Source organism: Clytia hemisphaerica, unplaced genomic scaffold (assembly GCF_902728285.1).
Source record: "Clytia hemisphaerica strain Z4C2 unplaced genomic scaffold, Clytia hemisphaerica genome assembly, whole genome shotgun sequence".
Taxonomy (NCBI): Eukaryota; Metazoa; Cnidaria; class Hydrozoa; order Leptothecata; family Clytiidae; genus Clytia; species Clytia hemisphaerica.
Window position 1 is genome coordinate 468642 of NW_027103721.1, and position 14399 is coordinate 483040.

General features: G+C 35.7%; 1 protein-coding gene across 1 annotated transcript; it reads right to left on the reverse strand.

Annotated features, from left to right (window-relative positions):
- Positions 1 to 7795: 7795 nt before the first annotated feature.
- On the reverse strand, positions 7796 to 14399 carry LOC136804321 (hemicentin-1-like). Its single transcript, XM_067061026.1, has 8 exons — positions 14253 to 14399; positions 12801 to 13076; positions 11987 to 12250; positions 11051 to 11461; positions 10618 to 10723; positions 9696 to 10231; positions 9184 to 9426; positions 7796 to 8639 (listed from the first exon to the last, which is right to left on the reverse strand). Exons 1-8 carry the CDS (start codon positions 14326 to 14328, stop codon positions 8335 to 8337), a joined length of 2217 nt encoding a protein of 738 aa, XP_066917127.1. The 5' UTR covers positions 14329 to 14399; the 3' UTR covers positions 7796 to 8334.

Below are 14399 nucleotides of genomic sequence, written 5' to 3' on the forward strand. Positions count from 1 at the left end.
CGCGTTCTTTTTTAGAAAAATCATCGGTTACTCGTAAATCAGTTACAATTTTCTTTAGCTTGTGGACTGATGCTAGAATCTGACATTTCTCTTCTTCATTCCTTAACACAACTTTTAAGGGTCGCCAACGTTTCGTCCTGAACATCTCGCTCTTTCGAGCTCCTATTCTTTCTGCGCTGACGATGTTTACCTTTAGTCCCATTTGGCTGCTCACAAATTCTTCGACGTAATCTTTATCACTTGTTCGCTGTTCTTCAAGGGTTTCATGTTTGAGTTCACCAATGTTGTGAACAATGATATTGCACTTTGTCAGGTTCAGCCATCGTACTTCTTCTTTCTCTTCTTTGATGAAGTTCTTGATCGTTACCTCTTGTTTCTTTAACTCTGTAATGCTAGCATATGTCTGTTGTTTCATAGTTACCTCTTGCTTCTTCAGTTCTTCTTTGGTAGTTTCTGCGTATGTCCTTTGTTTTTTATCTTTAGCGACATCTTCCTTATCTAAAAGTTTCTCGATTTTCTTCTCCAGCCTGTCCAATCGAGCGTTTGTAGATTTATCCCCTTGTTGCTCTCCATTATTAACCTTATCAGTATTTGTTGCCTTGTCCTTACGCACTCTTTCTGTACTTGTTTTGATCTTTTCCAGAAGAATTGGCGTGACTGTAACACATTTGGCACATTCGAAGCGCCGGCTTTTGTATTGGAGACACAGCTGTATCTGATAGGCAGGTAGCTCCGTGCATGCATAATGGACAAACCTTTCGCATCTTCTACATTGTAGCACATCATTGTCCTTCACAATCTCGTTCATGAAGCAGTTGTCAGGGGTGCAGAATCCATTATTTTGTTGAATTTCGATTTTTTTTGGTATTTCTTTAGTTTTCGCCATTTTGATGCATTTCGACGAGCACAACCAGCCAGAAAAAAATTTGACGTCAAATATCTAAACATTGACTATTTATTGACTTAACCCTATTCGTACTAAGGGGGGGGGGCTCTTTCTGTTCGGAGGTCAAACTATTGGTAATAGTTCATGAAATAATAGAGCTTTTGCCGTGAAATTTTCTGTAAATTCCTAACTTTCATTTAGCTTCAAAAAAAAAAAAAATTTGACACCTAAATATTTTCACACCTTGAGCATGATGACATTTCTGACAGTAAGGTGTCACAAAAATTGACACTTTTCTAATACAAATTTATTTTTGATGTCAAATATATCATTTAAACCGTAGTTTATTGAATATTTAGGATAAAATAAGCATTTTAAACTCAGACAACTTTTTTCTAAAGCCTTTGTTAGAATACAATAGCTATTTATAAGAACAAAGGAATTTTTCGGTTTTTGCTCACTTTGGGCATGACGAGTGACGTCACCAAAAAAAATTTTTGTCAAAAGTTACCTTACGTGACAAGGATCTTGTGCGCCAAATTTCATCAAAAAAGACCCACTAGATCAAAAGTTAAGGGGTGGTACAGGAAAAGCCCCCCCCCCCCCTAGTTCTGAACCGCCCCTAAAAGCCTAGGTTGAATAGGGTTAAAATTGACTTAAATTTGTAATTCATATGGCCGGAAATTCATATGGCCAGAAAAAAGTTGAAATGTACTCATCTTTTTTTTCGAGTGCGCGCTACATTTTTATGACATAATCTTTTTTCCAAGTAAAATGGATTGAAGCTAAAAGGTGTGATCGCAGCTCGCGCAAGTTGAGACTGGACCTTAAGTTCTAAGCTGACAGAATTTCCTTTAATCTTCCAAAATGCAAAAAAAGATGCAAAACATGTAATTGCATCGTTACATAAGCATGTCAGAAGCATATTCCAGGATAGAAACATCATTTTGCTCACAAAAATATACCTTATATATATATTTTTTTTTTTTTCTTTATTGAAACATAAACACAGGGTACATTACGAACATATAATACAAAATACTACTAAACATTAATATAGTCCCTCCCTCCGCTAGAAATTTAAGTTATATCGCCAGAGGTAAGGCTACGAAGAAAGGAAAAAGTAAAACAAGGTGTGACGTGGAGAGAGTTATGGTTGTAGTAGACTAAAATAACGCACCACTGAACCTTCCAGATTCATGGATATATTCAACGACAGAAAGAATTATAGTTTGATTTAAAATTAAAGTCAAGCTTTCATCACCGTATAATAAAAACCGACAAAAATAAGAAGGGTTTAGTGGGAGGAAAATAATACCTAAGTCTTGTAGTTTGTCGAATAGAGATTGTCTCGCATGGGAATATATAGAGCAGTGCAGAAAAAAGTGCTGAGTATTTTCAACTGAGTTAGTTCGACAACCACAAAAAGGGTCTAAAGTATCACGAAAACCATGCCTAAATTTGTGCTCGTTCAGATGACTGAACCCTACCCGAAGTCGATTTAGAAAGACTACACCTTGATTGTCAGAAACATCAAAAACACGAGATTGTTTGGGTCTCAAAAATTTTAAAATTGCATTCTTAAAAGTCTTAACAGAAGGTAGATCTCTTATATTCGCGCCCAGGACATTCCACTGTGATATGCAGTAAGGAAAAAAAGTATTACGAAAACGCTCAGTTCGTATATTAAGAGGATAAATAGGATTTCTTGTTCTTATGTTAACTGGCTCTGTAAGCCTTGCTGGCAGATAGTTACGTAAGTAAGACGGAGCTTGGTTATTTATGATTTTATAGAAAAATATCATTCTTCTGGCAAAGCGTCTGTCAGCAAGGCTTTCAATGCCAAGCTCGGGGTACCTAAGGCACTCCCGAATGGTCGCATGAGGTTCAGCCCCTTAACGTAAATGTTTTTTAGGTTTTTTCGAAGCATTTTGGTATAGAAAATGAGATGGGGCATGGTCAGATGGTCCCACTTGCTCCATAATTGAAAAATTTCGAGAAAACCTCATTTTTGCCCCATTTTGATGACGTCATAAAAAGAAAATCTTGAATAACTTTAAGTTGGAGAAAGCTTTTGATTTCAAATTTTCACCAATGGTGTAAATCGACAAAAGGGAGCGATCTACGTAAAAAAAATTTTAAATTTTTGCTGACGTCAGCAAAATTCACAAAAAAAACGTTTTTGCTGAAATATGCTGACGTCAGCAAAAAAATTTAATTTTTTTTTCTTAAATCGCTTCCTTTTATTGATTTACACATTTGGTGAAAATTGGAAGTCAAAGGCTTTTACCTACTAGAAGTTATTCAAATTCTTATTTCTGTGACGTCATCCAAATCATGAAAATTGGCTAAAAAATTAGGTTTTTATCAAAAATTTTCAAATTTTCAGCAAGTGGGACCATCTGACCATGCCCCATCCCATTTTCTATATCAAAATGCTTCGAAAAAACCTAAAAAACATTTACGTTAAGGGGCGGAACCTCATGCGACCATTGGGGAGTGCCTTAGGTACCCCGAGAGTTCAGAGTATATTCTCTCCTGAGACGTTCCACGAAAGCAACCTGTGATAGCTAAGCAGGCATTATATTGAATGGATTCAAGCTTCTGCACAAAAGAGGCAATTCCTGGGCGGTCATATATGATATCACCGTAGTCAAGATGAGGTCTAATGTAAGATTTATAGATGGTAAGAAGAGATCTTCTAGGCACATGTTTGCGAAGTCTGTTAATAAGGCCAATACCTTTATTGGCCTTTTTTATCTTCTCCTCAAGATGGTAATCGAAAGAAAGTTTTGAATCTAAGATAAGACCTAGATGTTTCTGGTGCTCACTGACAGCGATGTTAGTGTTATTGAAGGAGATTACTGGAGCATTAGCAGGAGTGATTCTGCAGGTAAAATAGACTTCCACAGCTTGTTTAGAAGGGTCTGGGTTGAAAGACATCTTCCATTGACGAGCCCACTCACTTATCCTGGCAAGATCTCTGTTTAGTACCCCAAGTATATACTTATAGTACCTTATATACTTATAAAAAAGGTGTATCTTGGAAAAATATTAATACCAGTTTTATTACCACAAGGTGGGAAATGCTGGGGTCAGTGTGGTTTGTCACACCCCCTTCTCACAGACCCACTGAGACCCCTTCCAACTGGAAAAGTTGGCCAAAATATTGTTCCCAGTGGAAAATTGTAATCTAATTTTTGATTTGACTTCTAATTTCCCACCGATAATAATCAAATTAACTAATCCTCACTGCAAATTATTGTGTTTCTATTTCCATCACCGCTGAATTTTCGTGCTCGAAGCAATGGAATTTAAATACTCAGTCATAAAAACATGGGAGTATTAATCCCCATCGAGTTTCAGTCCGTTATTTTCACCCCACTGGCTGAAAATATCCTACCGGGTCTGTGAGAAGGGGGTGCCTGAAGGGAAGAGAAAAGTTGTTCGAGTTAAGGAGACATTCGAGGTTCGAGTTCGAGTTCGAGTTAAAAATGTCTACCTTAAGGGAACTTATTTTGGCGGGAACTAATTTTGGCGAATTTGGCGAATTTAGGCAAAATTCGCCAAAATTAGTTCCCGCCAAAATTAAATATTTTCCTTGCTCGCCAAAATAAGTTCCCGCAAAAATTAAATTTTTTGTTTCCTTGCCTAAATAACCCCTAAAATTCATCAAAATTGCTCAAAATAAGGCAAAACAGAACAGATTTACGCTGTCATTCGCCAAAATTAAGAATTTCGTTGACTCACCAAAATTAGTTCCCGCCAAAATTAAAATTTTTAAGATTTTCGCCGCTTGCTAAAATTAGTTCCCGCCAAAATAAGTTCCTTTACTGTAATAATTAACACAATCATCATAAGATATATTTACAAAAATTAATAGTCAGGTAGAATTAGTTGAAATTTCAGGTCTCGGGCTAATTCTACCTGACTATAAGGTCATAGGCCAATGAAAATGCTTTATATACAGGGTGTCCGGAAAAAAAATCGCTTTTAAATGTCTTTGAGTAGAAAGGTTTGTATGTCTGAGAAATTGAAAATACTCCACAATACAGGCTCATTACAAAATATTATTGTTCTTTAAAATTTTCATTCTATTTTTGTAGCTAATTTATACCCTCCCTCCTATGATCAGTCTCTCTTAATAAGCATAACACACGGAAAGAGCCTGTTGAAATGAAAAAGAAAGCAATTATACACAAAAGAGGACTTTGGCTTTTGATTGACTTTGGTGACCGAAGAAATATAATATATGCCACGAAATAGTTATCAACCAAATCTGACGATTTCTTCGAAGATAAAGATATGGTAGAAAAAAAACTTGCTGCACTGACCGTCTGCTAATAACAGATTCTATTTAAAGATAGTTGAATCCTTTTTTTCTCTGAAGTTTCCACCAAATGAGCTTTTGAAAAATGTGAAGCTTTTAAAACGCTAAGATTCTTAAATTTCAACACTTCTCTCTTACAGTATATTGCTTTAAGGTTTTTGAGCTGAACTTCCAGTAGTGTTTCAACTCAATACTTATTTACGGACATTCTGAGTGTTAATGGTTGCTTTTAAATTGATAAAGATGAAAATAAGTCTCCCTCTTTGCTTTTAATAATGTTTGTTCTAGTCGACTCTGTAGAAAACCTCCATCCTTTGACGGTAACCTCCAGGGAAATTCAGTGAATGAATATCAAAGACTGTTTTGCTTTTACCAAACCAAATATTTCCACGCGTTCCATAAGCAGAACCCGGGTATCCTTTCAAATAGAGATTTTTATTTCCGAAACAGGGCCCGGTTCCGTATCCACATATCGCATTTTTGCCACAGTATCGTGGTGCGTACTTTTTAGGTGGGTTGAATTCGAACATGAAAGCCTTGTCGCTATCTTGACTTTGACCTGAAATTATAAAAGATGAAAAGTACTGAGTGTAAACACACAAACACTTCAACTAATATACTTGTACTATAAATCAAGCCAAAGCAGTGAAAGCAAACAAATGGGGAAAATACAGAAAATATCCTTAGTAAGCTCCTTGCAAAATCTTAAGTTGAGCTGACCTCAATATCTAGGCAGGAAACTTTTAAACTGTTGAATGTTTTTTATATTTTTGGTTTAACGCCTGGTCTTTCTAAGGCGATTTACATCCCAATATAAAAATGCAGTGCATGCTTACTTTATCCATTCAAATATTGCGCGAAGCTAAAAAATTGCCGACCCTTGGTTCACAAAGCTGTCGGTAGCAGAAATATGAAAATAAGAAACACATTTAAGGCTTGGGTATCCAGGATAAATTGGACCAGGTTTTCCCCGGCTACTAGAAAATTGCAGTCCTAAAACAATAATTACCGAGTTTATGTATGGGTGTTTTCAGCGACGGAGACGGTAAGGTTCTAATTTGTCTTGATCATGACCAACTGAGGACGACGGTAAATCAGCACTTTTACCGTCCTCAATAATGCGGGTCAGAAGTGCGGGTTTTTCCAAATCTCTTGAGTCACTTTACCGTCCTCAAAAGTACAAATACATAAACTCGCTATTGAAATCGACGAGAGAGTGTATTACTTACCTCTTATCCAGGGTTTATCTGAGAATCCATCAAGAGTTTTGTCCCAAGCTCGAGAATAGTTCGAATGGTAGTATAAATATGAACTCCACCTATCTCGGACCTGAATCAATGAAATCGTGTTCTTTTTGCCACCGCAATAATCCAAAGTGTAAAAGGCACCTCCAGAATTCATAGGTAAGATAGTGTTGATATCCCAGCATGCTTTATAACGTCCAAGTTGGTTGGCTTCTTTTAATCATTTCCCAAGATGCTCAATCGACTGGAGTTCAAAATGGCCGACTTCACTAGAAAAGGAGGTGTTTTAGTCTTAAAGAAAGATTTTCTCAAAATAAAAGGTTAATGTACCGTTTATTTTCTTCAATTTGATTTTAAAGGGAAAGAGAATCCTCTTTGAATTAGAGAAAGATTAGAATTATAGAGAGTATTTTATATCCTTTTCCAGCTGATTGGACCAACGTTTTAGATCGAATTACAGAAGTTCGAAGTAATCATACAAATGGACAATATTGCTTTAATGTCAAGGAAGACTTAAATTAATACAGATGTTCTCTGTAACACACCTTTCACTCTTAACGGCACGTTGCTGTGCACACTGAGGAAAAATTTCCCATCATTGCCAAACCCCTCAAAAGCCAATCAATAAGTGTCTATGCTTAGTAAGTAAATAAGTTTACCACCGCAGTCGAGGGCGACCAGAAGGCTCCCTTTTCGTATAGCTTTCTACCAGAACGTAAGGGATGGCGCCACTCCTTTCCCTGGATTTCTCCACTTACCCTTGATCCGTCTCTTTAGTTACTGAGCATCAAACAGAGAGGCATCAAGTACCATATTGGGAATCTTTGGTTTCAACCGGCTGGGAATCGAACCCAAAACCTTGCGCACCGTAGCTGGATGCTCTACCTTCATGCTACGGTCGCTGATGCTTGGTTCCTTTACCTTCGGATTAAAAAGGCCTTGGAATCAGTTAAAATCAGACAATGCTTTTGTAATTTTTGAGATATGGGGGACCATATCATATTCTAATCTTATTAATGGGCTCCAACAAATTTTAGACTCAAATTATTATAAAAGTTGTTTTTAATAGAACAAGTGATACTTTTATGGACCTACCTGGTTATGCATTTGACACATATATAATTGATATCTACGTGAGCATCAACGTTAAACAATCATTCAGAACACAAATAGTGACGATTTATTAAAATTAGTCGTTTGTTTCTTATAAAAAAAACGTTTAGAAACCAAAATTTCATGCTCTCGAAATATTCTTTCATATTCAAGACTTCGTGAGCAAAAAAAACATCTATCTCATAAAAAAATTGAGTAATTTGACTAAGAACATTAATGTATGCTTATTAATAGTGATTCTTTTAGACAAACATGCGTTTTTTGAGCCAACAAATTTTTTTTGCAAAAATCTCCCTGAGCCATCTTTTACCATCTTTTACCCTACTTCCATGCAAATAATCAGAAAAAATCAATGATCCAATTTTTCACAAAGTCAAAAAAACCCGCTTTTTAGCCGTTTTTTGGCCCAAATTTGCCCAGAAACATTTTTTTTTTCGAAAATTGGGCTCCGAGGGTTTATAGTTATGCATCTTTGTGCAAAAAGTCTTAAAGAATGAAAGAGCCAATCTCGAGAAAAGCTAATACCTAAGTAATTGATAATGGGATTATAAAAAAATATTGAACTTGGCCAGTTTTTCTATAAATTTTGGCCACCACCGTGTGTACCACTTTGTACCAAAAATCAAATGATTCCTATGATTCAATCTCGAGAAAAGCTGGTAACGAACGGACGAACGGACGAACGGACAGAGATGAATTTATAGGACCTCCACCCCACCGGGGTAGGTCCAAAAATTGTTTGTATCACTATCTGATCACTTTCAATGAAATTGTTCAACAACGGTTGCGCTTTGAGCTTTCTCCTTTCCACTTTGAATGGTACAAACAAAAGTTCCATCGTCAGTTACATTCACCTTCACCATAAATAAATTGTCTTTGGTTGTTTTGACAACGTTAGGTACTGGGTAACCCGCATTTTCGATTGTTCCGGTCATATTTCGGGTGTTTCCGTATGCAGAGCAAAAGATTTCTACGGTTCCCCTACCAAGGCGTGTTATAAGAGCCGGTGATGTCTTGTTGATTACTAAAGGCCATACCTTCAATATCAGACGGACTTGGTCTTCACCTAGTATGAAAAGTTGAAAAAGTTAAAATAAGAATTCCTTTCAAAGTGGTTTGAATTAAAATGCTGAGATGCTTATGATAAGAAAAGTGAGATTGGTGCATAAAGTCTGTCTCAAAATAATTTGCAGTTGAGACAAAAAATGGCTGTAACTTTTGATAGAATTTGAATGAAGTTGCGATTTTGTGGTCGTTGAAAAGATAGTTGTGAATATTATCAAACAAAACAAATTGAAAAATAAAGGAAATTGAAAATGAAAAATGAAGAAGAAAAAAATCAACTTCTTGTAGAAATGTGGTATAATTACCATTTTCACAGGAGTGATTCTTCAATCTTTGACCATCATAACTGTGAAAAAAATTCTCAAAAATATTCATTCAATCAAATTATTTGTCGTTTTTTTATTACTTTATAGAGTTAACCAGCAATAATTTTAGTTTGATATCTTTTGATTGAATGAATATTTTTGAAAGATTTTTTCACAGTGATGATGATCTAAGCTTGAAGAATCACTCCTGTGAATTAATTAAACCAGCGAAAGACTTACCAGCGGAGTTTCGAGCATTACATGTATAATAACCAGCATCTGAATTCCGAACATCTTTAATCATGAGTTTGTTTTGTCGGACAATATGACGTTCACTTGACGCAATATCACTAAATGATTTTTTCCATGTGATTTTAGCTAGCGATTTTGATTGGATGACTACTTTGCATTCTGGGAACATGAAATCCACGCCAAGTTGTGTGATGAAAGTTGTAGTGCGCATGTGCAGGATTACAGGTTTGACTAAGAGAGAAAATGCGGATGAAATTAGTGCTCTAAGCTATATACATAATAACTGCACAAGCTCAAGACTCAGGAAGAAACTCTCTCAAACATTTTGAGCCAAATTAATCAAAGCAAATCGTAAAAATGTTCTAAATTTGAGTTGAATTTAGTCAATAATGAAGATGCATCTCTTTAGTAATCTTTTTGTTTCCCCATGATTTCCCCAAGAAAGCGCAATAAACATTGACCTTAAATTTATAGAGAATCTCTGTTACATGAGTACTTACCTGCTGCGGGTTTAATCGTTACATTAATGAAATCGTAACCAAGAGCGTTTCCAACAAATACACTATAGTTGCCATACAACGATTCGTTGATCTTCTTGAAAGACAACATTACGGTGTGGTTATCTCCTTCAGAAACCATTGTTCTGGGAACATCTAACACCCGAAATGTCCCCGATAAAGTCTTCCGTCCTCCAGCGCATAACGGGTTATCAGTTTGACCACCGCAATATAACAGTAATTGCGTATGGGCGATTCCTTTAACGACGTATTGTATTTTAATCTCCAGATCTTCCCCGATACCAACTTGATAAGTCGTTTTTGAATCCTTTATTATTTTCGGTACCGCATTATTATTAGTAACCATGGGTACTAATTTAAAAGTATAGCTAGCTTCTCCAAAAGCGTTTTTGGCTCTGCATTTATAATAGCCTGCATCAGCGGATTTGAAATTGGAAACTTTGAATATTGAGCGATGGTTTCGCTGTTGGAATTTACTAATATGTTGAAGTTCACCGATTGGTACGTCATCTTTATACCTGTCAAAAAGAATGGAAGATCATATCAACTGCGAATCCGAATCTTCTTTACAGTACGTGGGGGCCCCTACGTGTTACAGTTTAGGAATACAAAAACACTAGCTTAAACTAATTTACAGTTATGACTCTCCTTAATTCGATCTTCAAAAGACCTGAAACTTTCTTCGAATTAGAGAAAGATTCGAATTACAGAGAGCAATTTATACCATTTTTAAACTGAGGCAACCAATGATTTAGTACCAACTACAGAAAAAAATAATGATAATTTGAATTAGAGTGAGTTCAGTGTATGTACAGTAGTAGTTTGGAATTCCTAGTTTTAAGGTTTTTTTTACACTGAAGAAAATATCTTGAGTCATGAGAGTAAATAAAATGATAAAACACACCATGTAACATTGAGAGGTCCTTCTCCTAGAATAAAGCATTTAATTTCTACATCATCTCCAATTTTTTCTGCGAGGTCAGTGATATTATTTGGGATCCGTGGTTTTCCTGGAATGAAAGAAGAGAAACAATGCTTAAAACTTGAAATCTACATGGTATGTGATTATCATATAGATCTTATCGGAGTTTTTGATTTTTCTAAAAAAGCGATGCATTGTGGGATTGTTTCGGGGGTATTACAATAGAAATCTCTCTAACTCTCTCTAAATTTGAATCTTTCCGTGATTCGCACTAAAATATTGGTCCCCTCGTGTGGAAGTTTGTTTAAATTACTCTCTATAATTTGAATATTTCTTTAATTCGAATTATTTTTTTGGTCCGTTGAAGATCGAATAGGAGAGAGTCAACTGTAATATGAAAAAGTAAAAAACTTACGTGATCGTTCTATGTTAAAATAAGTGATTTTGTAATCGTATCCAGCTTGGTTTGAAACTAAACACGTATAAAATCCACGATCGAATAGCGTCACATCAGGAAATATCAGGTCCACGCCATGGATCCTATGTTCTGGATCTCTCAATCGGAAAGCTTTCTTGGACACCTGTTTATACCTATCTGCTGGTAAAATCTCAACCATTGATGCATAATCGACTAAATTATTTGACGATTCAGCGATTTTGTTTAATACGGTTAAATTGGCCGCTCCTTTCCATTTAAGCCAGACGAACTTGGGTAAAGTAGGGCTCTGAAGTTCGTAACATGAAAGAGAGGCAGTTGAACCAACGATAGCTTTTCCGTCATCATCATCTCCATCTTTTTCTATGTAGGGACTAACCCTAGCCCTTGCTGTAAATTAAAGATGAATTTATAATGCATAGTGTACTAAGTAGGTCTAGGAAGCAAAACTACCTAATACTGTAAATAGTAAATAAGTCTATAGTCAGAGCAGATCTCAAAAACTTGACTATCTTTCAAAAGCTCTTTCTTTCGGCCAAAGCAAGTCGTTCCATCTCAACTTATCTACTTTATTGCTCTTTTTAAAGGATATCAAGTACCATTGTTTAATTCTAGGTTAGTGCCGAATATATTCCAAATCAAAAGGAACACAATAATAGGTCACTAATCTTTTGTGCTTAATTGTAGGGGAATAAGCAGGTTGGTACTCTGGGGGATCGATATTAGTGATTTTGGGGCAATTCCCCAAAACCCCTAGGGAAATGAAGGTTTTGTGCACTTTTTCAGGAAAATTTCCAAAAATGGGGGAGGGTCATTATAAAATTATATTGGGATATTTTCTTCCGAAAGTGACCCCCCCCCCTTACAATTAAGCACAACAGTGTAATTGAACAAAAACGTTAAAAATTGACATACCTTTTACATCTAGGTTGACATCATATCGTATATTCAACACTTTATTTTTTGCTTTACAGCTGTATTTTGCCGAATCTGTTGTTTTCAAATTCTTGAGGATTAAATACGGACGACTTGTGCGCCTTATTTTCTTGTTGTTTTTGTACCACTTATATTTGATTGGCTGAGTACCAGTTGCGTTACAATATAGGGTTGTAGTATCACCGCTCAATACAATTTTGTTCTTCGGACGATTTTTGTTAATGAATTCAAGTGTTGATTGGTCTACGATAGAAAATGAACTTTAAAAAGTGTTGGTGACGGGGTTATTATTCAAATCAACCAACCATGTCACTTTTATATCACATCATGGTGTTCTAAAGTTAACTGGCTTGTATGCACGTTGGTTAGGCCTGTAACTTTATATTATTCAAATCGGATCGAATCGAATCCAAAAGTATACTAAATGATATAATGGCCATATTTAGCTCCATCCGAAGCATGAGAAAAGTGAGGGATTGATAGACTAAAATTTTCGATTTATTATTTTGCTTGAATATTCCATAGAAAAATCAAAGTTTGCAAAACTTAAACGAACGCGAGTTGATCAGATTCAGCTTGTAATACCGTGGAATTTCTATAACTCGAACACGCATGGGGAACACAAAATTGTTCGAATTATGGAAATATGGGGTCAAGGAGATTGGTTTATAAGGCATTGTTAACTGGAGGGACTAGAAAACATGTTAAGAAGTTTGAGGAGACATTCGAGTTACAGATGAGATGGAGGTTTGAGCTTTAAAGACTCAAGTATGGTTTAGAATAATAATCTCACCAATTTTCACATGGAAAATGCTAAGAGTCTTTCTATCATTGCCAGCCAAAATTTCTTTACACGAATACTTTCCGACATCTTGTGCTGTTGGTTTTTGAATTCTTACCCAAGTGTTCGATCCACGGATCTTAATACGTTTATTGGGTTTGAGGGCCGTTCCGTTGTAAAACCATTCGAATTTCCGGCCATTAATTGCTTGTTTGCCCCTCGGAAAGCAGTGCAGCCAGAATCGATTTACACCAATTCTGAATGCTTTGACTTTTGTCACTGGTTTGGCTGATTAGAAAAAATAACATGATAATAATATAATTTGAAATTCTAAAAGAAATTGAGTAATTTGACTAAGAACATTGATGTACACGTTTTTTTTTTTTTAAGAAACACACTTTTAAGAAACATGAGGCTCAGAATGCCTAAAAACTAAGAAACATCTAAGAAACATGCTGAGGCTGAGAATGAGAAAATAGCATTTTTTAATTTGTTTTTTTTAAGAACTTTCCAATCAAGGTTCCAGAAATATACATACATAACAGTTAGAAACACTTGAGAAAGTCAGAAAATCTATATAGAAGATAGGAAAGTACCGTGGATTAGTCAATTAGACTATTGTATTATCGAAATGCGTCCTTTAAGCTTGACAAAGTTTAGAAACATGTAAGAAACATTTAAGGCTCAAAAGACCGATTTCTTAAGAAACATTGAGGCTACTTGGTAAAACTAGTTTCTTAAAAAAAAAAAAGGTGTATGCTTATTAAATAGTGATTCTTGTAGATAAAGATGTGTTTTTTGAGCCAACAAAATATTTTTTTGCAAAAATCTGCTTAAGCCATCTTTTACATATGATGGTAATAAATCAGAAAAAATTAATGATCCAAAAAACCCGTTTTTTAGCCGTTTTAAGCCCAAATTTGCCCCCAAAATTTTTTTCGAAAATCGGGCTCCGTCACATTTTGGCCACCACCATTTTGCACCTTTGTACCAAAAATCAAAAGATTCTTATGATTCAATCTCGAGAAAAGTCGGTAACGAACGGACGGACGGACAGAGGTTAATTTATAGGTCCAAAAAATGAAGAAAGCGAGCGTTGCTTCTGATCCATTAAAAAGAGAGATTACACTTTCTTTTGACATAGACCAGCGTCCGAGATTCAGAAAAGGCCTTAAAACAGGTTTTCGTAGGGCACCCCTTATATCAGGGCAATTTTTTGAAATTATGCTCCTAATAGGGTGTAGAATTGACAAAAAAAATTGCCCTTCGAAACTCCAGCAGTTTTCGAGTGAATCGATTTTTAGTTAACCGTTTGCTGAGTCCGCAGTTTTTCAGCATATTTAGAGTCCGAAAACTTCCGAAAAGGAGAAGAATTTTAACCGAATGACGAGCGCTGCGGAAACATATTGACAGCATTAATATAAAATAAAATAGAAAAGTGACAAAGTTCTAGAGAAATCTCACCTTCAGCTGATCGAACTCGGTTACTGCAAACACAAAGTACACCAAAAATGACCAAGTATATTCTAAACCATTCCATACTTGAAACTTTATTTCATAAATTATCTCTTCTGTAGTGAGCTAGCAATGTTTTAATAAGATTAATGTAAG